The sequence below is a fragment of the Canis aureus genome, chromosome 21 (genome assembly GCF_053574225.1).
Source record: "Canis aureus isolate CA01 chromosome 21, VMU_Caureus_v.1.0, whole genome shotgun sequence".
Classification (NCBI taxonomy): Eukaryota; Metazoa; Chordata; class Mammalia; order Carnivora; family Canidae; genus Canis; species Canis aureus.
This window is the reverse complement of record NC_135631.1, coordinates 5,644,974-5,672,656: the sequence shown is the minus strand read 5'-3', so window position 1 is coordinate 5,672,656 and position 27,683 is coordinate 5,644,974. Positions and strand designations below refer to the sequence as shown.

The 27,683-nt window shown below is 38.5% G+C and overlaps 1 protein-coding gene across 10 annotated transcripts in view; it reads right to left on the bottom strand.

Annotated features, from left to right (window-relative positions):
- KDM2A (lysine demethylase 2A) overlaps positions 1–27,683 on the bottom strand; it is a 115,470-nt gene that overhangs the window by 32,181 nt on the left and 55,606 nt on the right. For all 10 annotated transcript variants that reach the window (XM_077862581.1, XM_077862582.1, XM_077862580.1 and 7 more), the window contains 8 exons: positions 18,238–18,376; positions 17,391–17,469; positions 16,661–16,707; positions 10,805–10,983; positions 4,596–4,702; positions 4,154–4,247; positions 2,402–2,555; positions 1,713–1,828 (listed from right to left, as the gene is read on the bottom strand). In XM_077862581.1, the coding sequence (XP_077718707.1) occupies positions 1,713–1,828; positions 2,402–2,555; positions 4,154–4,247; positions 4,596–4,702; positions 10,805–10,983; positions 16,661–16,707; positions 17,391–17,469; positions 18,238–18,376 (915 nt within the window). The remainder of the gene's footprint in view (positions 1–1,712; positions 1,829–2,401; positions 2,556–4,153; positions 4,248–4,595; positions 4,703–10,804; positions 10,984–16,660; positions 16,708–17,390; positions 17,470–18,237; positions 18,377–27,683) is intronic.

Below are 27,683 nucleotides of genomic sequence, written 5' to 3'. Positions count from 1 at the left end.
TCCCCACTGAGCATGGAGCTGGATTCCAGGACCCTGAGATCCTGACCTGAGCCAAAATGAAGAGTTGGCTCCTTAAATGACTAAGTCACCCAGGGGTCCCAGAACTGCATCTTCTTATTTCGAATAGGGTAATCCCTATAACTCCAACAATAGTACTCCTGTGTGTAAGATAATAGGTAGCTCCTAACCAAAATACAGGTTTCAAAACAGGCACTAAAATGGCTAAGTGACCATGTTCACAGTAAGTAAGTCAATGATCATTCTTTCTAAAAATTGTAAATTCTTCACTACTTGCAATTTTTTAAATTTAACTTTGAAAAATTTCAAATTCATCAAAAGTTTTAAGAACAGTATCATGAACAGTGCCTAAAGCATTATTCGAGATTCACCAGCTATTAACACTTCCCCACATTTGCTAATCTCTATTCATATATTCATATATACTCATTATTATTCTGCTGAACTACTTGAGAGCAAATTGGGAACAGCACTGCCCTCTAAAGACTCTATACTCTAATTGCTGTTTAAGGTCAATACCATCTATCTATACCATTCATTTATTTTAAGATTTTATTTATTTATTCATGAGAGACACCGAGAGAGAGAGGCAGAGACACAGGCAGAGGGAGAAGCAGGCTCCATTCAGGGAGCCCGATGTGCGACTTGATCCCAGGTCTCCAGGATCACACCCTGATCCAAAGGCAGACGCTCAACTGCTGAGCCACCCAGGCATCCCTATACCTTAATCATCTGTAATTCAGCCCTTACCAGCTTGGGTTCTGCTAAAGAATTAAGTCCTGTTTCCTTATGACATGGGTTGACCAGCAAACAGCAGCTAGTGGATCTGATCTATTTTTGTAAGGCCTGTGAGGTAACAGTGTTTTCACATTCTTAAATGACTAAAAAACCCCAAACAAACAAACAAACACCCACTAAACTAAAATTAGAGCATTTTGTGATATGGGAAACCTATATGAAATTCAATTTCCCTGTCCATAAATAAAATTTTGTTTCATTTGAGCCATGCTCATTTATTTAAGTATTTCATTCTACAAGGCAGTGAAGTACTTGCAGCAGATATTGTATGGCCCACAAAACCAAAAACATTCACTATCTGATTCTTTATGGAAAAAGTTTGCCAACTCTTGCCAGGGCATCCACTGCATTGTAAGGAATTAACTTTTTTCATATATATCTAGAATGGTATCGGCTATGTACCCTCCCACAGAAAACTAAGAGAGTAAGATGCACAAATCATTTTCTAAAGGACTTCACTCTCTCAAGGAACCCCAGCTGGGAAAAGCAGTATCACATTGATTTATTCAAGTACAACAGTTTGGGTGCTGGACAGTAATTGGAGTAAAGAAAGATACATGAATTCAAAGTCGTGAAACCTAAATTGATAAATCCCATTATATCTAATTATTCTAAGAGCATATAAAAAATAAAAACATGGCTCAAGAGATTCCCCAATGTTCACTTGGCCCTATAAAAATCCAAGATACCAAGAACCTCAAAGAATCAGAGTCCCCCAAACCAAGCAACATAGACCTCATTAAAGCCTTCTTCTCAGCGCCCCTGAAATGTCAACACTGCATTTTAACTCACAGAAAAATCGAAGTTTTGAGATAACTACCAATGAATCTCTTATAACATCTGTCTTAAATGGACACAATCTTTTTCACATCCAGTTGCTACACAGAATTACTTACCCGTGTCCGATCTTCAATGTTGTATATTTTTAATTGCATGGGGATATTGAAACTATGCAAAAAATTGCCTCCAAAGACTAATGTGTCTGTAGGAGTATACACAGCATGAATCCAGCCTAGAAGAAAGGGAGTGGAGGGAAGTGGCTTAAGCACATGTTATAATATGGGTCTCTCAGAAAACTAGACTCCTAGATCACACATTTTACTCTGATTCTGCCATTTAGTGGTTGGTCAAGTTATTAAATCTCTTGCAGCCTCAATATCCTCTATAAAACTAATGTTCTCTATAAAAATTAAACTTTATATGGTTGTTAGCATTAAATCAGAAAATGCACGTAAAGTGTTTGGCATACAGCAAGCTTAACAAATGTTGCTTCTATTTATGAGAGCACCTACTGTGAAGACACAGTACAAGAGAGTTTACATGTATTTCCATTTACCCCTCAAAACAAAATGTGACAGAGATTTAAGTATTTGACCAACATGGTATCAGCAGGTAAACTAATAGTCAGAATTCTAATACATGTCTGTGACTCCAAAATCTGTGCTCCCAACTACTTATTTTGTAACTAGTGACCCGATAAAAAATATCACTAATTTCTGCACTCTAGCACTTGTAGCCATCCCTTAAGAGAATGGGGAACAATCAGAATAGTGGCTAAACAACCCATTTTTCCCACCTTGCTTACCTGAAGGAATGACGAAGGTATAGCCCTGCTTGAGCTCAATGCGCTGGCAATCTGACACCCGGTCACCCAGAAAGATGTCTCCCTGTTTCCCTGACAGCAGCCAATTCTCGTACAGCTCCAGGTTGTGGGCTGTAGGGGGGATGAGCCAGAAGACCTGTGAGTTAAAAAACTTCAGTCTGTTAACAGCCATTGACATGACCCAGTCGTCTCCCTCAACAGGTACAACATTAAGGCCAACAGAAGAGCAGAAAGCAATTCTCCTAGCATATAGAACCTGAACTTTTGGGAAATTCTAAAGGCCCTAATGAAGTAGATCTTTTTTGTCCTTCACTTGTGGAAATGGCATTAGAGCTTTCCTGGGGTTTGATTATGGAGTCTAGAACACACCCAGGACTGAGAGAGAAGAGGGGCATTCAGTTTGCTACCTAGGAAATCCCTTACTTGCCCCTAGTTGTCTGCCTCTATAGTCCTAAGAAATACAGTTAGGTTCAATATCTTCAAGAGATAGGCCTAGGTTGCTTTGTTCCAGGATAGCAACCAAGACCAAAAGGACAAAACTTTTTTTTTTTTTTAAAGATTTTATCTATTTATTCTTTTTTTTTTTTTTTAATCTATTTATTCATGAGAGACACACAGAGAAGGCAGAGACACAGGCAGAGGGAGAAGCAGGCTCCATGCAGGGAGCCCGATGTGGGACTCAATCCCGGAACTCTGGGATCATGCCCTGAACCAAAGGCAGATGCTCAATTGCTGAGCCACCCAGGCATCCCAAAAGGAAAAAACTTAAGAAAACACTGAAATCGATCCAAAATATACAAAATACTTTTGGATCTGGAGGAGGTATAGTTGTTCTAAATTAGGACCTCACATTTTATTTATTTTTATTTATTTATTTGTTTATTTATTTGAAGGTTTTATTTATTCATGATAGACACAGAGAGGGGCGGGGCAGAGACACAGGCAGAGGGAGAAGCAGGCTCCATGCCTGGAGCCCAACGCAGGACTCGATCCTGGAACTCCAGGATCACACCCTGGGCCAAAGGCACATGTTTGCTAAACTGCTGAGCCACCCAGGGATCCCCAGGACCTCATATTTAAAAGCATTATGTTTTCAATCCAGTTCTACTTTTTCTTTCACAAATGTATCCACTTCTAGCAAAGGGGAAAAAGGATAACAATAAGAGTATAATAGTATGAACCTCTGACATTAATCCTAGATTCTATTCTCACATAGCATTTAGAAACAATCTGACAAGCTTGTTTGAACATAATTCTTTATGAATAAGAATAATCTTTCAAAATCTATTCATATCCTTCCTTGGAAAGGAATTAAAGGCTTCCTTTGGCCACAGTTCAGATCAATGCCTTCATAATTTGTTGGTATCATTGTGAATCCATACAAAATTTGTACTGCTTTCTATTACATTATTACATTTCCATGTAAAGAAATTAACTTGTCTTCCTAAAACCACTTCCTTGCTTCATGTGCAGAATTCTGCCCTGGGAATCTAAAAATAGAGAACTGTTGAGGTTTACTAAGTATTGTGCCAATATTGGTGTAATGACAGACTAGAAGAGTATCAATTCCTACTGAAGTCTAGCCAAGAAGGTCAACTTAATCTACAATTCTCTCTAGAATAGAGGACAATTCCCTAATAGATTAATTTCCAGGGTATATTAAACATGCATGAACTGAAGCAGAATCATAAAACCAGCTTCAGATTCCAACCCCCATCATAACTATGACCGTACCTTTCCCCCTTGATGGATATGATACCAAACAGAGGTACCACCGAAGTCCACATGGAAGTCAGTATAGCAGCCTCGAACACTCATTAGACAGTACCTGACCCCAAAAAAAGCAGTATTAGTGCACTGATGAAAAAAAGAGAACCTGCTTTACCACAATGCCACATTCTCCCCCTTTGCACCCATTTTCTACCTAATCAATTCCAAGTGCAAGGAACACAATTTCAATGTACCAGAGAATACATTTTCTTTAAACTATGTAATCATGGTTATGACATTGTTATACACACTCTTCCCTTGGGAACTGTAAAGCCTACTGTTTAAAGAATTAATTCATCCTTTTGATCATTCAGGACACAGAGCAAGGCTCCGAAGGCAGGAACCAGTCTTTGCTATCACTTGGGTTTCCCAATGCACCTGAGGATATGCAGGGAAAGCCACTTACTTTTGTACTTTGGGGTACTGCATCTCCAAGATGGCATTTGTTGATTCAGTCTGACTTTCCTTCAAGTGCCTTGGCCACATGTTGTCTACCCAGTCAATGAAATCCACCTTGAAAAAGAAAGAAGAAACATTTAGGATTCAATGGAAGGATGGAGATTAAAGAGAACTTTAAAGTCAAGAAAAATAGAATTTTTCAAAATACACACTGAAAGACTATGACTTCTTTATTTAATTTACTTTTTAAAGTAGGCTCCACATCCAGCATGGAGCTCAATACAAGGCCTGAACTCATGACCCTGAGATCAAAACCTGAGCTGAGATCAAGAGCCCAATGCTTAACTGACCGAGCCACCCAGGAACCCCTGACAAACTATAATTTAATTATAGACAATCTGCTGGTGAATCAAAGGGTCAGTAGGCAAACATAATTATTCGGTGAAAAAAAAAGACTAATGGTTCTATGAATATGATCATAAAGGTAGCACTAATCAAAATGATGCCATTAAAAACACAGTGGTATCTCTTCTGTGTCAATACTGGTATAATCAGCTGTCCTTTTCTGATTCAATAAAAGGCTTAGTCTGGAAAGTACCAATAAACTTACCAAAAGATGTAACTCTGTTAGAGCAGCTAAGATACTTAAATAAAAACTTAAAACTAAACTTAAAAAAAAAAAAAAAGAACAAGAAAAAGGAAAGAAATCCAATGGAGATTTGTAGACTTGCACAACAATGTGCTATAGAATCTACTAGGTTAGGAATCAGAAGTTCCAGGCCTGTCATGTTCTCTCACATGCAAGTCTCTGGATCTCATTTGTAAAAGAAGGATGATTAACTCAAAATGATACTGTGAGGACTACATGTAAATAGACGTTAAAACTTCTTAATATTACTAGAATTTAGTAATCTATTTTATTTTTTTAAAGACTTTATTTATTTATTCATGAGAAAGAGACAGAGGCAGAGACACAGGCAGACAGAGAAGCAGGCTCCCCACAGGGAGCCCGATGTGGGACTTGATCCCAGGTCTCCAGGATTACACCCTGGGCCGAAGGCAGGCGCTCAACCGCTGAGCCACCCAAGCGTCCCTAGGAACCTATTTTAAATAATATGTGCTCAAAGAAAGTTACAGCAGTATGAACTTATCTGCACTTTATAATGAATTGTAGCATGTCCTGTACCTTCAAATGTGTGTACCATCCAACCACTGACCTCCAAGAAAGTCTCAGGGAGATAAAAATGTGAGCCAAACCATGTTTCCAGTACAGTACTGACATTACAAATACCTAACTTAAGGCTATAAACACATGTATTTGGTAAGTTTTAAAACAAAATCTGTATTTGATTATTTATTTCCTATATAGACCTAGATAAATACATACAAGCTGTGTATAATGTTACAAGGCAGGTGGCTAGGGAACACTCAGATGTAAACTGTATGATGAAGGGATCACCAATGACATGCAAGTCATTGTCAAGAGCAATTATGAAGCTTAACTTGCGGCTCTACTTTAAAGGATTTCTGTTCAGAAAGCCAACAGTTTTAACCAAGCATCCACTGGGCCTAGAACACTCAATGAACTCCACCTTCCTTTCTTTCCCACAAAGTCTACTTTCTGTTTTCTTCACGTAGTGGTCAGCATCTCCCACCTCCTGGTATTCTCTTTTGGAAAGCCTTTAACAAAATAATGAGTATCTTACTTGTTCAAGACACTATAAGGTCTTATGTCTGGATGGGGAAAGGAAGGGTTAGGAACACATGGAATTTTTTTTTTTTCCCTTAAGATTTTTATTTGTTCATGAGAGACAGAGAGAGAGGCAGAGACCTAGGCAGAGGGAGAAGCAGGCTCTAGGACCCGGGGATCACAACCTGAGCCAAAGGTAAATGCTCAACCACTGAGCCACCCAGGTGCCCCTTGGCACCTCTTTTTTTTTTTTTTTAAAGATTTTATTTATTTATTCATGATAGTCACACAGAGAGAGACAGAGAGGCAGAGACACAGGCAGAGGGAGAAGCAGGCTCCATGCAGGGAGCCCGACGTGGGATTCGATCCCAGGCCTCTAGGATCGCGCCCCGGGCCAAAGGAAGCCAAACCGCTGCGCCACCCAGGGATCCCTGGCACCTCTTTTTAATTGGTATTATTAGGTATCATCTGACTACCAAGAGAATATTGTTAAGGTATTCATATTTTTCTCCTTAGGTTAATCTTTAAGCTCTGGATAGGCCTTTTGCTAAATGGCCTGATCCATGAGAGAGCAAGTCTCCAGTAGAGGTAATCACCAGTTTCTACCTGTTCTGCATCAATACTAGGGCCAAAATGGTAAGAAGTCCAATACCTAGGACCTAATCTATTCATATGCTGAACAAAAAACCACCCATGCCTTCCATGAATTAACTTTCCCATTACCAAGCAAATTTGCACATTGTTTATGTTGTTTTTCAACTATCTCTCAGGTACTGAAAGAATGACAGCAGAAAATAATCTCTCCTCACCACAGAATCCCTCTTTATGCTAATAACCTATAAAAGGCACTTAAAGGTTGCCCACTTTCCTTTCCTTGCTCCTACTTTTTACACAGACTACTCCTGCCTGGAATTCTGGTTTTCTTTCCCTTTGCTTCCTTGTTTCCTTTATGTCAAGCTTAGCTATCACTTCCTCCAAAGAGCTTCCCCTCCTTAATTCTCCAGTTATGTTAGAGGGGTCCTTCCTATTGCTCCCACAGTACTCTATTCACATTTAAGGCACTCACCATTATTGTAGTTTGCAGAAATGTCTATCCTCTGGTCTTTCTTCCCTGTGAGACTCTAAGCACTTTGAGAATGAGAAGGACTTTATTTTCCATAGGTCATCTAGCACCTAGCATAGTGTTCAGCATGTGGCAGGCACTTGAACAAATAATAAGCTAATTCCGAAGGTGTGAATGTCATAGAGAACAAAAGATTATGTAGTTTATGTGAAAGATTGTTACATGAATAAGTGTATTTGTTCAAACTCATTGAAACGTACACTTAAAATGGGTATACTTTATTGTATGTCAATTGTACCTCAATAAAGTTGGTTTTCGAAAAAGCATTATTGAGATATATTGGAAAAGAGGGATACACTTCAGGGAAAAATACTCCAGTAAATAAATAAATAATGCCTCAGCAGAATAAGCATACTGCTGCTTACATAGCAAGGTCATTAAAAGTTTTCCTGCTTTCAGGTGACCTTGGTAATAGCTCAATCTTTCCAGCCATGTTTTAGGTCCCTAAAAAAATACTGGTTCATTGTTCTCTGCCCACTAGAAAATTTTTTTTCTTTAAGATTTTATTTGATAGAAAGAGAGCATGCGCACACAAGCAGGTGGAGCAGCAAGCAGAGGGAAAGGGAGAAGCAGACTCCCCCATTGAGCAGGGAGCCCAGGACTCTGGGATCATGACCTGAGCTGAAGGCAGATGCTTAACTGACTGAGCCACCTAGGTGCCCCATCTAGAAAATGTTCTATTTCTGAGCCCTTCCATAGTTCTACTCCTCCATTTAATGGTCCATTATTTTTCTGTTATAGAATGATGCAGCATTTTTTATCATTAAAAGAACAAAATGAATAAATTAAGATGTTACAAATAAGGCTTCATGTGTGAACGACACATTTCTAAATTTTAAGAATGGAAAAGTATGAATAAGTTTTACTTTTTAAAAGATTTTATTTATAAACCTTAGAGGGACAGACAGAGCAAGAGTGCACCCATGCAAGTATGGGAAGGAGCAGAGGGACAGGGACTTGCCAACTCCCTTGCCAAGCAGAGAGCCCCATGGGGGGCCCCATCCTATAACCCAAGATCACCATCAAGCTGAAACCAAGAGTTGAAAACTTTACCAACTGAGCCACCCAGGTGCCCTGTAAGTTTTACTTTTGTAGCTATAATCATTTTATTTTTAAATTGAAATTCTAAAAATATTAATAATGTTAATCTATAAATATTATAAATAATGTTTCCGTGATTCTTACATCTCTTATCCTTTTTTTTTTTTTTAAATATTTTATTTATCAATTCATGAGAGACACAGAGAGAGAGGCCGAGACACAAGCAGAGGGAGAAGCAGGCTCCTTGCAGGGAGCCTGATGCGGGACTTGATCCCAGGATCATGCCCTGAGCCGAGGGCAGATGCTCAAACCGCTGAGCCACCCAGGCATCCCTTATTCTTTCTTTTAAACCACTGAACTGTACATTAAAAAGAAAAAACAACAGTAAAAACACAATTTTTAAAGTAAGCTCTATGCTCAATGTGGGCCTTGAACTCAAGACCCTGAGATCAAGAGTTGCATGCTCTATCTACTGAGCCAGTCAGGTGCCCTTTATTATTTATTTATTAAGTGAATCGTATTTGACTAATGACAAGACTAAATTCTTTTTTTAAAAAAAGACTGACTGATTTATTTGAGAGAGAGAGTGTTGAGGGGAGAGGGAGAGAGAATCTTTTAAGTAGACTCTGTGCATGAGCCCCTTGGCTGGATCTCATGACCCTGATATCCCAACCTGAGCCAAAACCAAGAGGTGGATGCTTCACCAACTGTATCACCGAGGTGCCCCTGACAAGACTAAATTCTAACCACCTATCTTCCTGTGTTTCTGACAAGACTAAATTCTAACCACCTATCTTCCTGTATTTCCACATGACCAAACAAATGATAATATAAAAAGAATTTTTATCATTCTAGGGAGTTAAAGCTTTCTTAATGAGAAATTCTGTATTTTTTTTCATTTAATTAATTATTTTTGAGAGAATGAGAGCGCAAGCAGGGAGGGGCAGAGGGAGAGACAGAATCTTAAGCAGGCTCTGCTCAGTGTGGGACCCAACACTTGGGCTTGATCTTATGACCCTGAGATCATGACCCAAGATGAAATCAAGACTCAGATACTTAACCAATAGAGCCACCCAGGTGCCCCATATTTTTTATTTATTTTATTATTTTTTAAAAATATGGGACCAGGTGTAGAGCCCAATGCAGACTCAACACAGGGCTTGAACTCATAACCCCGAGGTCAAGACCTGAGCTGAGATCAAGAGTAGGAGGACACTTAAGTGACTGAGCCATTCAAGCACCCTGAAAAATTCTGTATTTAATTGTAGCATCTTCAGTAATAAGTAGTGACAAAAAATTATACTGTCTCTTCAGATAATAGTGAAATACTGAGAACATTTTCTTGCTGGTCTGTACATAACAATTCTTAGTGATGATAACAATGCAACTTACCAGTAAGCTAAATGTAGGTGTATATATAAAATAACAAAATAAAAGCAATCATATTTTAACTTTGAAAGTAAAAAGGTATAATTAGGATAATTTAAATGAAGATAGAATAAAACACTGAGATCTTGACTTTTTTTTTTTAAGATTTATTTATTTATTCATGAGAGACACAGGCTGAGAGGAGAGAGGCAGAGACATACAGGCAGAGGGAAAAGCAGGCTCCTTGCAGGGAGCCCAATGCAGGACTCGATCTCGGATCCCAGGACCACGGCCCAAGCCAAAGGAAGGCGCCCAACTGCTGAGCCACCCAGGCGTCCCTGAGATCTTGACTTTAAAGGAAATGATTAGAATATTACAAGTTCTGCTGTTGTAGTTGAAATATGTAACTCAAGTGAGTTCTGAGACAGGAATTAAATGACTAGGCATATTTCAAAAGCAAAATAAGTGTTTCAACAGTCTGTAGACAGCCACTACTTTGCAAAGAGATGAGCTAAATCAGTATCTTCAGGAGAGCTAAGGATCAAAAACAACTTTTTCTTAGGATGGCTTGTCAGTTTATTGATACTAGTCATCCAGTGGAATCTGCTCAAGAAACCATCTCATAAAATTGATCACTTGTCTCTAAACTAGTTTTCCCTCAAGCTTTTCAGCAAGTGTAAACCCACAAGATAAAATTAGTCAAACTTTATACTGACAGTTCTTTTAAGAGTGAATTCAAGACACTTTTCCATTACATGCAAAGACCAATGTTCTTAAATTAAGTTACTGGTAAGCATAAATAAATTGCCCATCTCTATATAAAATTAAGTGATTTTAGAAAATGGTGAACTTTCTAAAAATGAGTTATTATCAAACTATTTCATCAATTTCATCTTGGTATGTATAAAAAGTTATAAATTCTCCCCATTATATATAAACAATCCTTTGGATGACAATGATAATGTGGAAAAAATAATTAGATAATTAGACTAACCGTGGAGGGCCTCTGCACCATGTTCTCCAGCCTGGTGTGGCTGAACTCGAGGCTGATGACATTATAGAGTTTTTCTCGCTCCTCCTCTGGGGTTTCATAATAGCGTGTCCACTGAGCCATGGTCATTTCAATGCCTTTTTGTGTATTCACATCCATGACATCCACCATGCGACGACTCCCTGCCATGAAAGACGTATCAATCATCTCTACTGAGCCACTACTATCCTTAAATATATTAAGAATATAAAATACAAGTGGAAGGAAACAAACTATCCTCTATTTAAGATATTCAAGTAAAAAACAAAGACAGAGTTGTCACTTAAGAGGATAATCAACAGAAAATCAAACCACAGAGAATTGGAAAGACAACAGGTAATATTAAAAGCAATTTCCTATGGCATATTTCATTATGGTCAGGCAAAGAATCTTCTATTCAATATCTCACTCAATTCCAACAACACTAAATGTTAAGTACTAATCCCATTTCATAGATGAGAAAACAGGTGTTATGTAACTTGCAGGACAAAATCCTGGAACTCTAGACCAACTCTAGAATCAATGCTCTTCTCTACTGAGCAACACTGTTTTTTGTTTTTTTTTTTAATTTTTATTTATTTATGATAGTCACACAGAGAGAAAGAGAGAGAGAGAGGCAGAGACACAGGCAGAGGGAGAAGCAGGCTCCATGCACCGGGAGCCCGACGTGGGATTCGATCCCGGGTCTCCAGGATCGCGCCCTGGGCCAAAGGCAGGCGCTAAACCGCTGCGCCACCCAGGGATCCCTAAGCAACACTGTTTTGAAGCAGTTTTCAGGACCTAGATCTATCCCTCATAATTTGAATAAAGGGTCCACTATACAGTGATACATTTTTTTTAAAGATTTTATTTATTTATTTATTTGACAGAGTAAGAGAGAAAGCACAAGCAGGGGGAATGGTGGGCAAAGGGAAAGGGAGAAGCAGACTCCCTGCTGAGCAGGGAGCCCTATGTGGGGCTCAATCCTAGGACCCTGGGGATCATGACCTGAGTTGAAGGCAGACGCTTAACTGACTAAGCCACCCAGGTACCCCAATTCTTTTGTTTAAAAGGGTTATTTCCCAAACCTGTTAAGCATTTCTTTTCTTTCTCTTTCTTTTTTTTTTAATTCATGAGAGATATATATAGAGAGAGGCAGAGACACAGGCAGAGGGAGAAGCAGGATCCCCGCAAGGAGGCTGATGTGGGACTTGATCCCAGATCCTGTGATCATGCCCGGAGCCCAAGGCAGACGCTCAACCACTGAGCCACCCAGGTGTCCCATGCATTTTTAATATAAATCCGCTTTTTCATTAATTCAACAAATATTTACTTAATGATAAAGATACTATGATGGGCACAAAGATCTATATCAGATTTTCAACCAGCTGCAACAACTACAACACAAGGCAAAATGCATAAAATAGCATGGGGGAATAACAATAGCTTTAAAGCCAAAGATACCCTAAATTTAAATATTAGCTCTAATAATAGTTGGGAAAGTTATTTAACTTTTCTGAACCTTATTATCTTCTATAATTTGGGAATAATATCACCTTGTAGGCTGCTATGTGGATATAGTCAATGAAGTAAAATGTTCAGGATGAAGTAGGTGTCAATTAAATAGTAGTAATAAATGGAAAGTATCTTAAAAAATATATATATATATTAGACTGGCTGGAGAAGATTTTTTAGAAAAAAGGAGGAAGAAGAGACATTTAAGTTGGGACTTGAAGAATAAACAGAATCTCAACAAGAAATACTCAACAGAAAATTACAAGCATAGGTAGGATAGCTAAAAAGTTAGGATATAGTGATCAAGAAACGGGGAGAAAGAATAAAAACCTGCTGGTGAAATACTAAGAATACTATTCAATTTGTAAGAAACTAACAATAACACCTACTATATAACTGGTCTTCATGGTTATAACCAGTGGTATATATAACCTGGTCCCGGGATACCTGGGTGGCTCAGTGGTTGAGCACCTGCCTTCGACTCAGGGCCTGATCCTGGAGCGTGGGATTGAGTCCCACATTGGGCTCCCTGCATGGAGCCTGCTTCCCTCTGCCTGTGTCTCTGCCCCTCTCATGAATAAATAAAATCTTTAAAAAGGAAAAAAAAAAGACCTGGTCCCTGCCTCTAAGAAGTTTAAAGTCTAGTCACAGATAAGAGATAATAGTCAGGAGGACAAGAATATGGCCACAATAAAGTAGACATGGCAGAATACAATAAATATAGCTGATAATACAAAATAATAAACCACACCCACCCTTCATATTTTGGGAAAAAATGTGAATGCTAAATCAAAATTGCCTTGAAATACCATTTTATATCCACTGTGATGGCCGTAAGTCAAAAAAAAAAAGGGGGAAATTAGTAAGTGATGGCAAGGAAAACTGGAACCCTCAAGACTTTGCTGGTAACAATGTAAAGCGGTGCAGCTACTATGGAAAATAGGGTGGTGGTTCCTCAGTAAGTTAAACAGCAAATGACCATATGATCCAGCAATTTCCACTCCTAGATATGCATCTAAAGAGTCAAAATCAGATGTTCAAAAAAGAACTTGTACATGAATGTTCATAGCAGCTCTAGTCACAATGGTTAAAGGATGGAAACAGGAGTGTCTGGGTGGCTCAGTTGGTTAGGGTCTGCCTTTGGCTCAGGTCATGATCTCAAGGCCTTGGGATAGAGCCATGTATTTGTGTGTGTGTGTGGGGGGGTGTCTCTGATCAGCGGGGAGCCTGCTTCTCTCTCTCTCCCTTTGCTCTCTCAAAATCTTTATATATATAAATATAAATATAAATGAATAAACAAATATATATATATAAAGGATGGAAAGCCAAATGTCCACTAATAAGTGAATGGATTAACAAAATGTAGTATACTCACGATGGAGTATTATTCAACACTAAAAAGGAATGAAGTGCTGTTACATGCTAACATGATACATATATAACAGACACAAAAAGCTACATATTTTATGATTCTATTTATATGAAATGTCCACAACAGGAAATCCATAGAAAGTACAACAGTGGTTGCTAGGACTGTGAGTAGCAGGTAATGGGGAGTGACTACTTAATAGATATGGAATTTCCATTTCAGGTGATGAAAAAGTTCTAGAACTAGATACTGCTGATGACTGCACATTGTGAACATACTTAATGGCACTGAGTTGTATACTTTAAAATTATTATAATGGTAAATTTTATGCTATTTGTATTTTACCACAATTTAAAAAAGTGAATGCTTTTCTTCAAGAATGCAGATCAAAGCAAAAGCAATTCCATTCTGCCAATGGTACCAGAGCATCTAATACTCTGTATGTACCAGAGCATTTAGATAAAATAATGAATTGTAATAACAGCTAACATTTACTAAGCATGTACTATGCGTCAGACACTATTCTGAGCACTTCATATTTAAGTAACTTGTCCAAGGTTATACAGCTAGTACTTAGTAGAGCTGAAATCTGAAACCAGACAGTTTTGCTTGATTCCATACTCTCAACCAATATATCCCATCACCTAAAGTGTACATGATAGATTGGTTTTATTCTTTATGGGACATGAACTGACACTGGAAATGTAGCATTTTACGTTAGGTAGAAGTGTGGATTAGCCAAAGTACATATAGTGATAATGGATTATTGCAATCACCAATATTTTGTTCACTACATTTTGACAATCATTAGTTATCCAAGAAAAAAAATCTGGACTTCAAACAACTTGGATGGGTATAAAGTCAGGCATCAGCTGAAATTTATAGTAAGTCTATTAGGTTAGATACAATCACTGCTCTGTTTAAAAGATTTACTTTAGACAGTCAGAGTGCGCACACACGCATGCGAGAGTAAGTAGGTAGAGGGGCAAAGGAGGAGAATTCTTTGAGTAGACACGCCACTAAGGATGGAGCCTGATGCGGGGCTTGATCTCATCATGGCCCACAAGATCATGAGCTGAGCCAAATCCAAGAGACAGATACTTAACCAACTGAGCCACCCAGGTGCCCCCACTGCTGCATTTTAAATCATGGCAAAGATATCTATGATCACTCAAAGGTCTATTTGTTAAAAATAAGGTTATGAAGGGCTTCCAAAGATCATTATTAGCAGTGAACATCTTACTGAGGAAATAGGGAAGTAGGGAAAAATTTAAAAGGAGACTAGTGAGTGAATAAGTGACTAAGTCCTTCTATTTGTATAACTCAGAAATGTGGATACTCTAAGTCTATGATGGGATCCAGAAGACTTTATTTTTAACAAGTACCACAGATAATTCTGAGGCAAAGCATTGTGGATCACAAACCATAAGAATGCCTGACCAATAGAGAAAAGCTATGGTAGCCCATTAACTTATTACTACCCTGGAACTCTGTTAGGAAAAGAAGTCCAGTGATGGACCTGTAAGTACTCAAGACTTTCTGAGGTCCCCTGAATGAGCCCTGCTTTGTGAAAAGTGGGAAAGCATTTTAATTACTCAACAGATTTACTGAATACTGAATACTCCAGAGATCGTGTAGATAGTAGGAAATACACAGTGACAGGTAGATAGCTGCAATCTAACAAAGAATTAGTGTGGAAGTAAAAAATACAGGGAATTAGAGAACTTTTCTCTACCTGAGCTATATGTAGGACTTTCACCTCTTGGATAAACAAGTTATCCAGATCCCTAAAAAGGGCCCTCAAGTGGCTAAGAGACAGTACTGCAAATACTTAATTTCCTTTTTTTTTATTTATTTATTTATTTATTTATTTATGATAGTCACACAGAGAGAGAGAGAGAGGCAGAGACACAGGCAGAGGGAGAAGCAGGCTCCATGCACCGGGAGCCCGACGTGGGATTCGATCCCGGGTCTCCAGGATCGCGCCCTAGGCCAAAGGCAGGCGCCAAACCGCTGCGCCACCCAGGGATCCCTGCAAATACTTAATTTCCAAAGCCGAAGGTTGCACTGGAACTTCAACATAGAGGACAAAACTTAATAGAAGTTGTAATGTTGGAAGGAAAACATCAGAAAAAACCTCCTTTTGTTTCATGACTTGCTGGAAACATTTCTAAGAGGTTTAGATCCACCTTATTGTTTTAATGTGTATAGGAGAGTGACCATATCTGAATTCCTAAGGATCCTGATGGGTCTCAGGACTACACGGAACACCAAATGGTCTGTAGAAAATTGATCTGAATCTTTACTGACACCAGAAAGCTTTCTTCTTTAATTAAATTCATCTAATTTGCTTTCCTTTCCTAAATTTTGAATAAAATATAAATCATAAAATATAAAGACTCAAATTAACCAGTCACTGATAGAGATTTTAATATATCTATTTCTTGGCTTACACAGATTTAAAGTAATCTCTCCACCCAACATGAGGCTCGAACCTACAACCCCAAGATCAAGAGTTGCATGCTTCAGCTTACAAAGTTTTAAATGTTAGCCAAATTACCAAATGTAGCATTGGTGAAAATTTCCTGGAAATTTCTCTACTGCTTGTCAGGAAAGAATCACAGATAAGAAGTTTTATTCTTGATTCAGAGATATAAAATGTTCTGGAATAGGCTCTTCGTGGAAAGAAGGAGGGATGCACAGTGATAAAACAGTAGGTGTGAAAGAAATAGAGTTCTACGCCTAATGAGTACTCAATGAAGCTACTGTGTAACTCCCTTTGAGAAAATTCTCAGTTGCTAATAGTTTTTATTAAGGAACTACTTCATGTAGTATACTTCAATCAAATATGTACTTCCATAGTCCTAAGCCTTAAATCTTAGTCAGAAATTTAGAACTCAGTTTCAAGTCTTAAATCTTTGACTCAATGACACAAAGGCCACAAGTTTAATACTTACCCACACACATTTTGACATCATTCACAGTGAAGTCTGGATCTGGCATCCTATGAAACAAACATCAGTAAGTATAAATGGGAAGCACACCTTCTCTAGTCAGTGTGAGTTTTTTCTTAGAGTACTAAAAACTCTTTTTTTTTTAAAGGTTATATTTATTTATTCATAGAGACAGAGAGAGAGAGAGGGGCAGAGACACAGGCAGAGGAAGAAGCAGGCATCATACAGAGAGCATGACGTGGGACTCGATCCAGGGTCTCCAGGATCACGCCCTGGGCTGCAGGCGGCGCTAAACCGCTGCGCCACTGGGGCTGCCCAGTACTAAAAACTCTTAAGTTGAGACATATAAAGACTATATTTAGGTTTAACAATATATTTTAAATATATATAAAACTATATTTTAAATATAAATATAAAAAATAATATCAACAAAATGCTAACAAGTGGTTATCTCAGGGTAATAGATTTTTTAAATTTTTTAAGATTTTTATTTATTTATTCATGACACAGATTTTAAGAGATTTAAATTTATTTTTTAGCTCACCAGTATTTTCTCATTTAACTAACAACCACGAATTGTTTTTGTAACCATATAAGAAAAAAACATCCTTTTAAAATCTAAATGGGGGGATTATTTTCAACTATGGCTTTGCATTATCAATACTGCATTGTCTATAGCTCTGCTGTAACATAGTCATTCACAATCACATCCAATTAGGCTGAGAATACTTACTTTATTCCAAGTCCATCAGAATTCTTGAAAATCAGAGGGTCTCTTAAGCCACCTCGCTGGATATATTCTACATTAAAATCTGTCACCATAGGAAAACAGTTGTTAGAAAGGCAAGAGGTATCACTGGAAAAAGATACAAGGACCATAAAAAAGATCCTAAGTAAGATGGTGGAAATAGTGTCTGTTGTTTCTGTGTATACAGTTTTGCTCTGTTAGACAATACACGCTTGTTATTAAGAAGCATGTCTCAGAATACAGGAAAAGCACACTGAGAGGCAGGGTTCAAAGAGTTTGCTAAGTCTGTATTTCCACAGTAAATTCAGAGTTTAACCAACAGGAAGTCGTACTATTAATGAGTCATCTTATAAATCCTAGGCTGAAATTATCATCACCATGTCTCTTAATAGCCAAAAAATGTAATTCTGTCCACTACAATACATACTGTGACATCCTTGTCAGTTTGCCAAGGAGCAAAGCTACATGGTACACATGGAATCCCACTTCTGGTTTTGTTTGGGGGAAGAGGGTACATGCATAAAATAATTTTTACTGTATTATTCTTAATTACATCTAAAACAAAGGATAGGAGAAGAAGGAAAAGGTTTTCAGGGAAAAACCCCTGGCCCTGCTTGTTTCTTCTCATATAGCAGAGAATGACTCACAGGGTGGGAGGATTAGGGAAGGGTGGGATGTGTGTATGGCATTGTATTGTGTAATAAGAGAAAATGGCATCACAGAATCAACAGGCATTATTTTAGTTGTACAGATGCTGAGCCTAGTTCCCAGAATCTACAACTTCTGACCTTTCCCCTCCATAAAAGTAACAAAATTTGCTACTGATACTGACCTTTTCCCTCCATAAAAGTAACAAAATTTGCATTATATTTGTTGGTGTGGAGCTTCTCTTCCAAGTCAAAAGTTCTTTTCCCTTCAATTTCATCATCTGAAATGCCATCATCTTCATAGCGTCGTCGCATGGTACCACGCTGGGGAGAGAGGGACATAAGGATCAATCTTGTACTTTTTCATGCCTCTCTAAAAGCTCATAAAGCACACTTCAACTTCACATACTTCCAACTTCAGTTATTATGTCAAACATCAATTTTCCTTGCCTTATATATCTTTCTCTCAACTAAAGGTCAGCTAATATTCTCAAGATGTACAGAATATAACATAATTTTGATAAGTCACTGGTTCCCTACTTGTGAATTTTACCTATGCTGACTCTTTGAGTCTAGAGATACAAACTTAAAATAGAAATAGGTCAAACAGGGTCCACTAAAGATTAGGGACAAACTGACTTTTTAGATATTTCAGGCCAGAATACAAAATACACCATTTTCATAGGGGAAAAAGCTAGACCTACATTAGCTTTCTTTCTTTCTTTCTTTCTTTCTTTCTTTCTTTCTTTCTTTCTTTCTTTCTTTCTTTCTTTCATATTTTATTTATTTATTCATGAGAGAGAGAGAGACAGAGAGAGAGAGAGAGAAAGGCAGAGACACAGGCAGAGGGAGAAGCAGGGTCCATGTAGGGAGCCTGATGTGGGACTCGATCCTGGGACTCCAAGATCATGCCCTGGGCCGAAGGCAGGTGCTAAACCGCTGAGCCACCCAGGGTTCGCCTACATTAGCTTTCTAAGATAATCTTTATTTTTTATTTAATTTTTAAAAAGATTTATTTATTTATTTATTTATTTATTTATTTATTTATTTATTTATTTATTTATGATAGACATAGAGAGAGAGAGAGAGAGGCAAAGACACAGGAGGAGGGAGAAGCAGGCTCCATGCCGGGAGTCCGACGTGGGACTCGATCCCGGGACTCCAGGATCGCGCCCTGGGCCAAAGGCAGGCGCTAAACCTCTGAGCCACCCAGGGATCCCCTAAGATAATCTTTAAAAAGAGAATAAAACATTTTAATTAATGAAGCCAAAAATCCTTTACATCAGATAAAAGAAGAAAAGTTAAACAATAGCATTTCAAATAGCAAACCATCAGTATTCAGCTTTGAAGATACCTCCCTAAAGAAAATACACACAGGTGCTAGGCTGGCTCAGTCAGAAGAGCATGTGACTCTTGATATTAGGGTCATGAGTTCATGATGTTGGGTGTAAGGATTACCTAAATAAAACTTAAAAAAAAAAAAAAAAAGAAAGAAAGAAAATACACAAATGGCCAATGAGCACATGAAAAGATAGCATCATAGGCATTAGGGGATATGAAAATTAAAACCACGAGACACCACTTCACATCCACTAGGATGGCTATTATCAAAAGGTAGACAATAACAAGTGACAGTGAGAATGTAGAGAAAATAAACTCCTTGTATATGCTTGTGGGAATGTAAAATGGTGCAGCCACTCTAGAAAAGTTTAGTGGGCACCCCGGGTGGCTCAGAGGTTTAATGCTGCTTTCAGCCCAGGGCATGATCCTGGAGACCCGGGATGGAGTCCCATGTCGGGTTCCCTGCATGGAGCCTGCTTCTCCCTTTGCCTGTGCCTCTGCCTTTCTCTCTCTGTGTATGTCTCTCATGAATAAATGAATAAAATCTTAAAAAAAAAAAAAGTTTAGCAGTTCCTCAAAAAATTAAACATAGAGTTATCTCATGTCCAGTAATTCTACTTCTAGGTACATATCTGTATCTGGATATGTTAAAAATTAAAAACCTATGTCCACACAAAAACTGGTACAGAGATGTTCATAGCAGCATTAACCCAAATGTCAATTGACTGATGAATAGCTTAAAAAATGTGGTATATTTACACAGTGGAATATTATTTGGCCATAAAAAGGAATGAATTCTGATATGTAACTATAACACAGAAGAATCTTTTTTTTTTTTTTTTTAAGATTTATTTATTTATTCATTCAGAGAGAGCGAAGAGAGAGGCAGAGACACAGGCAGAGGGAGAAGCAGGCTCCACGCAGGGAGTCCGATGTGGGACTCGATCCTGGGTCTCCAGGATCACACCCCGGGCTGCAGGCGGTGCTAAACCACTGTGCCACCAGGGCTACCCAACACAGAAGAATCTTGAAAACATTATGCTGAGTGAAAGAAGCCAAATGCAACAGAACACATATCACAGATTATATAATTTTATTTATATGGTAAATCCAGAATAGGCAAATTCACAGAGCATAGAGACAGAAAGATTAGTAGCTGCTAGGGGCTGGGAAGGAAAAGGAAGTGACTGTTAATGGTATGGGTTTCTTTCAGGAGTGATGAAAATATTCTGTAATTAGAGAATGGTACAACTCTGTGTATATACTAAAAAGCCAATTAATTATATACATTTAAATGTGTGAATTTTACAGTATATAAATATTTCGCAAGCCATTTTTTTTAAAGATAACATATTGCTTCTGCTGCAAATTTACTTTCTAGTGTATTTACTACTTTAGCCAGTGTCAAATTCTGCTGAAATTTCTTGCATACCTACATACAGAACAACCAGTGTGGGAGTGGTAGAGCCAAGGATAAATACAGTAGCCCTACCCTAGGATGTGTTAAGAACAATCAAACCTGGAATTTAACGTTAGATACTGGGAAAAGGTCTTTGGGGACTGGGGGGTAGGGATGGGGCAGAAATGAGGCCTAAGAAATAAAAATGACCATTACATACCAGAGGACAGCTAGATTCAACACACCAAGATATGTTTGGGTAGAAACACCGAGGTATATCTGATATCTTTTCCAGATTTGGCAAAAACTTCATAACACTCTTACCTAGCACCTTTGCTACCCTAAGTCCCAGTTCAAAAACCAAAAGAAGACCTAATTTTGGTAGACTTTTTCACTTATTTCAATAATGTCATCACTGCTCAAAATACTTTCAGATACCCTTATGGAGGGCAGTATTTTCATTGACAATTTCTAACATTAGTTTGTTTTTTAACAAGCTTTAATTCACTTTATTTTTCTTTTATAAAACTATGTGGTAGCCACATCTAGAGCCTGGATCCTCTGCATGGAAACTCTCATGTGGGTCTTTACAAGACAGTCAGTGCATTCCTGACAGGGAGACTTGGGTGAACATAGTCTCTTTCCAGAGGTCAAGGGTGAAATAGCTTGTAAGTCTTGGAAATGGCATCAAAAGCTGCCTCAGCAACGTTGCCCAGCATGGCAGTACTGCCCCTGGTGGAGGTATAGCAGTCACCAATAGCGGCCACTATCAGAAGCCTCCGAGGCATAGGGGCTGAATGAATCTGTTTTTGTAAAAGATATTCTCGGGGAGCCTGTTAAGCATCTGCCTTCAGCTCAAGTCATGATCCAAGGTCCTGGGAACAAGCTCTGCTTTACGACTCACTGCTGAACTGAGAGTCTGCTTTTCCCTCTCTCTCTGCCTCTGCCCCTCCCCATCTTTCATGCTCTTTCTCTCAAATAAATAAATAAAATCTTAAAAAAAAAAAAAAAAAAAGATATCCTTAGTTCCTCACCTTACCATACTTCATTTATGTGTCTTTGAAGAGAGCTCCAAAAGATGAATTCCAAGTTATCACAGAGCAAGGACAATACTGTCGGAATAAATGCAGATGTCCCCTCCCGAAATTAGAAAGTACCCATTTATTTGTGCTGTAAGTTCTTATATGCTTGTCAAAAAAATTCCAGTCATGTTTTCAAACTTCAACTTTTCCTAGGTCTACCATTACCATTCTTCAGTAAGGAGGACGACGTGATCATCCTGATTATTCCAATATTTCTAACATGGTAGACAGAAGTTCCCCCAACCTTCTTTTCTCTTTATATGCTTTTTCCCGTACTCAAGAGATTCCTTTTTTTTTCTTTTTTTAAAGATTTATTTATTTATTTATTTATTCAGAGAGAGCGAGAGAGAGGCAGAGACACAGGCAGAGGGAGAAGCAAGCCCCATGCAGGAAGCCTGATGCGGGACTCGATCCCAGGTCTCCAGGATCACACCCCAGGCTGCAGGCGGCACTAAACCGCTGCGCCACCAGGGCTGCCCAAGAGATTCCCTCTTCCATTTACACTTCCAATATAGAGAGTATAAGGATATAGGGATGGGCAGCCCAGGTGGCTCAGCAGTTTAGTGCCGCCTTCGGCCCTAAACTAAGAACTAAGAACCCAGAAATAACCCTTTATATTTATAGTCAATTGATTTTCAACAAGGAGGCCTAAACAAAGCAACAAGAAAAGGAGCCTAACACGTCGCTCAAACTCACAATCTTGAGATCAAGACTTGAGGTGAGGTCAAGAGCTGGACACTTAGAACCCACTGAGCCACTCAGGCACCACCAGAATAGAGTCCTTTTAAGAAATTGTGCTGGGAGGTGCCTGGGTGGCTCAGTCAGTCAAGCGTCTGCCTTCGGCTCAGAGGCCTGGGATGAAGCCCCACATGCTTTTCACTCTTTTCTCAAATAAATAAAATATTTTTTAAAAAAGCAAATCTTGGTAATACCAGAATAGGGTCTGATGCAGACTAATTCAAGACACACTGCTTAATAATGTTTTTGATAAAGCACAGTTTTTTTTTCCCTAAACAATTGTCATAACCACTTTAGTTGATTTTATATGAATAGACAAATGAAGGATCCCTGGGTGGCGCGGCAGCTTAGCGCCTGCATTTGGCCCAGGAAGCGATCCTGGAGACCCGGGATCGAATCCCACATCGGGCTCCCGGTGCATGGAGCCTGCTTCTCCCTCTGCCTATGTCTCTATGTCTCTACCTCTCTCTCCCTCTCTCTCTCTCTCTGTGTGACTATCATAAATAAATAAAAATTAAATTAATTAATTAATTAGGATTAAATACATTTTCCACAAATGATGCAAGGAAAACTGGATATCTGCATACAAAAGAATAAAGCTAGGCCCTTACCTTATACCATATATAAAAATTAACTCAAAATGAATCAAAGACCTAACCAAAAGAGTTAAAAATCTAACATTTTTAAAAAGAAAACAAAGAGGGCAGCCCGGGTGGCTCAGCGGTTTAGCGCAGCCTTTGGCCCAGGGCGTGATCCTGGAGACCCGGGATCGAGTCCCACATCGGGCTCCCTGCATGGAGCCTGCTTCTCCCTCTGCCTGTGTCTCTGCCTCTCTCTCTCTCTGTGTGTCTCTCATGAATAAATAAATAAAAATCTTAAAAAAAAAAAAAAGAAAACAGAAAATCTTCACAACATCAGATTTCTTAGAACACCAAAAGAAAAAGAAAAAGAAAAAAACATACTGTAAATTAAAATTAAAAACTTTTGTGTAAAAGATATTTTCAGCAAAGTGAAAAGACAAACTACAGAAACTACAGAATGGGAGAAAATATTTGCAAATCATATATCTGATGATAAAGGATTAACATCTAGAATATATAAAGAGTTCTTAAAACTTAACGAAAAAACCCAATTCTAAAATGGACAAAGGACTTAAATAGACATTTCACCAAAGAAGATAAACAAATGGCCAAAACAGGGGGCCTAGGTGGCTCAGTCAGTTGAGCATTCAACTGTTGGTTTCAGCTCAAGGTTATGACATCAGGGTTGTGAGATCAAGGCCCCTGTCAGGCTCTGTGCTCAGGGTGCAGTCTGCTTGAGATTCTCTCTCTCCCTTTCCTTTTGCCCCTTCCCTGGCTGTGCATGCACTTATGTGCTTTCTCTCTCTAAAATAAATAAATCTTAAAAAACAAAAACAAATGGCCAATACACACAAAAAGATGCCCAGCAAATGCAAATCAAAACCACAATGAGATATACTTCACATCCATTAGGATGTCTATTATTAAAAACAAAACAAAACAAAATGACAAGTGTTAGCAAGGAAAGAGAAAAATTGAACCCTTTGCATTGCTGGTGGGAACATAATACAGTGCAGCCTGTATGGACAATAGTAAGGCAGTTCCTCAAAAAATTAAACATAAAATTACTGCATGATCCAGTAATTCCACTTTTAGATATACCCAAAAGATTGAAAGCAGGGACTCAACAGCTACTTTTACACTAGTAGTCATAACAGCATTATTCACAATAGTCAAAAGGTAGAAATCAAAATGTCCACTGACAGATGAATGGATAAAGAGAATGTGGAATATTGATACAATGGAATATTATTCAGCAATAAAAAGGAATGGAGTTCTGATACATGTTGCACCTTGGATGAACCTTGAAGACATTATGCTAAGTTAAAGAGGCCAGATTCAAAAGGATATTGTATGACTCCACTTACATGAAGAACCTAGAACAGGTAAATTCATGGAGACAGAAAGTAGATTAAAGGTTATTAGGAGCTGGGGGGAGAAGAAATGGGGAGTCACTGCTTTATGTTTAGAGTTTCTATTTGGGGTAATGAAAAGGTTTTGGAAATAAATAGTGGTGATGGTTACACAAGGCTGTGAATGCAATTAATGCCACTGAACTGTACACTTAAAAACAATTAAAATGGCAAATTTTATGTTGTATATATTTTGCCACAATGTTTTTAAAAATCACACAACAGGGCAGCCCGGGTGGCTCAGCGGTTTAGTGCTGCCTTCAGTCCAGGGCCTGATTTTGGAGAACCAGGATCGAGTCCCACGTTGGGCTCCCTGCATGGAGCCTGCTTCTCCCTCTGCCTGTGTCTCTGCCTCTCTCTCTCTCTGTGTCTCTCAAATAAATAAATAAAATCTTAAAAAAAAAAAAAAAATCACACAACATACCCAAAACCACCCCTAGAGAACCAATGTACAATCTTTATCATTTTAAATTCTGTATCAAATAGTTTTTCTTGCCTAAGATAATCACTCTATGAAAGGAAATAGGATGGTGTTATTTTACAAATGAAGAAAAAGAAAGGTAAAATTGACCTAAGTTTTTTTGGATGATAGAAAAACAAGAAAGCAAAAGTGTCTAAAGGGAGACCTTATCTGTGTCAATTCTATTACTACTTTGCCATGCGATTTTAGGTAGTTAAGTAAATATTTAACTTCTTTAGATCCTAGTTTTTTCTTGGATGTAAGTAATTTAAGGTTCCTTTGTGTTCTCTACAATCTGGTTGTAGATCTTAGTCTTGCTCCCATATAAACTATACAATGTGGAAAATTTGCTACATACCAAGCCCCCAGGTTGTCTCTCTTTATTCAAAGAATATCTAATTTCAGAATCAGCTCCCTGTGTCCTGACCAGGGAGACCTGGCAGAGTTTGGCTTCTAGGGACTTCCACATCTTCCTCATATTCTCCACAACCCATGCCTGCTCCCATATTAAACAAACCTTCGCGTATCTCAATCTATCAGATGTCAGAAGTAGTTCTTTTTGGGGAGCGTAGGCAATTCCCATCCCCAAAGGCACAAAGAAATCAGAGAGAAGGAATGAGTTGCATAAACTAGGAAAAGGCTGTTACTATTAATGACACCCAGATAGGCTACTGCTCTAAAAGCAAACAACATCCCTATAAGATTACTCTCTCAGGGTGCCTGGGTGGCTCAGTTGGCTAAGTGTCTTTGGCTCAGGTCATGATCTTGGGGTCCTGGGATCAAGCCCCACATTGGGCTCCCTGCTCAGTGGGGAGTCTACTTCTCCCTCTCCTCACCCCACCCCTCATGCTCTTTCTCTCTCTCTAATAAATAAAACTTTAAAAAAGAAGAAGAAAAAGAAGAGTATCATCCTCCCTACTTTACAAAAAAATGAAGGACAGAAATAACTTGCCCAAGTTACAAAGCTAGTAAAATTAGTGTGAATGGGATTTGAACCATGACACTTTGGTTCTAGAACCAATGGTCTTAACTGTTAACTCTATGCTGACATTTGTTTGGAATGAAAACTTCAGCCACACCAATAACTTGAGGCAGCTGGAACAAACTGGCAAAGGAAGGAGACTCCAGACAGCTGAAATAGCTCTGGCAGAGAGAGGTGAAATGGTGGGACCTGTCGGAAACAAATGAGACTGTTCTATAAATTAGAAAATTGCTCTGTATGTATATAGGAGGTTAACAAAGGATCTTCCCCAGGGTGGGAGATTTCTGGTGTTTGCTAAGGGACACTATATTTCTAGCTCTGCCACTGTTTATTCTACCATTCTTGATTGATTGATTGATTTTAACACTTTTATAATTTTTAAGCAATCTCTACACCCAACGTGGGGCTTGAACCTACAACCCCAAGATCAAAAGTCACAGGTTCCAGCGACTGAATCAGCCAGGTGTCCCTTACCATTTTAATTCTAGTTTTTACTTGACAAATTATGTTACTGGTCATTCACCTATTCTGGCTGAAAAATATTACTATTCCTAATCAGAAACCATTTTATATCAGAGTGCTTTGAACTTAGTGTATTTATTGTGTATGCTATTAAAATTTGTTCTTATTCTCTAAATTTGTAATCAAAGTGACATTTATTACACACCTTCTGTAAAGATGAAATTGCCAAAAAAAAATTGCCAGTATTTTTTTTTTTTTACCAAGATTAATTCTTTGTCTCCTATTTTCTCTAGGATTCTGATCTTACTCCACTGCCTGAGGAAAAAATTTTAATTACAGAATCTCTGCTGGTGATGGTCTAAGAAGTCAAGAAACAACTAGATTTTCCATGTCCCACATCATGATACTGTTATTAAAAAAAGGTTTGAGGGTGTATTTTTATAAATGTATATAGATTAAATCTGAATTTTTGCAACATATACCAAATCCCCACTTAATTAGCCTTAATACACATTTATATACACTTTATTTTTTTTTTTTTTTTTTTTTTTTTTTTATTTTTTAAATATTTTTTATTTATTTATGGTAGTCACAGAGAGAGAGAGAGGCAGAGACATAGGCAGAGGGAGAAGCAGGCTCCATGCACCGGGAGCCCGACGTGGGATTCGATCCCGGGTCTCCAGGATCGCGCCCTGGGCCAAAGGCAGGCGCTAAACCGCTGCGCCACCCAGGGATCCCTATATACACTTTAAAAGAAGAAACATGGGGATCTCTGGGTGGTTTAGCAGTTTAGCGCCTGCCTTTGGCCCAGGGTGCGATCCTGGAGTCCCAGGATCAAGTCCCGCGTCGGGCTCCCGGCATGGAGCCTGCCTCTCCCTCCGCCTGTGACTCTGCCTCTCTCTCTCTCTATCATAAATAAATTTAAAAAATCTTGAAAAAAAAATAAAAGAAACATACTCAAGCTCTCATCCTCCCCTACCCTTCACAAACATATGATCACATATCCCCAAAATCAAGTGAACTTTAAAGTGTTGTTCTCATTCTCTTTATTCCAGGTTTTTGAAAAATCAACATTACCTATAGCAAAGTCTCACACACACACACACACACACACACACACACACTCCGACAGAATGCTGTCTATACCCCCCGCCCCAACTGTCTGGGTGTGTGT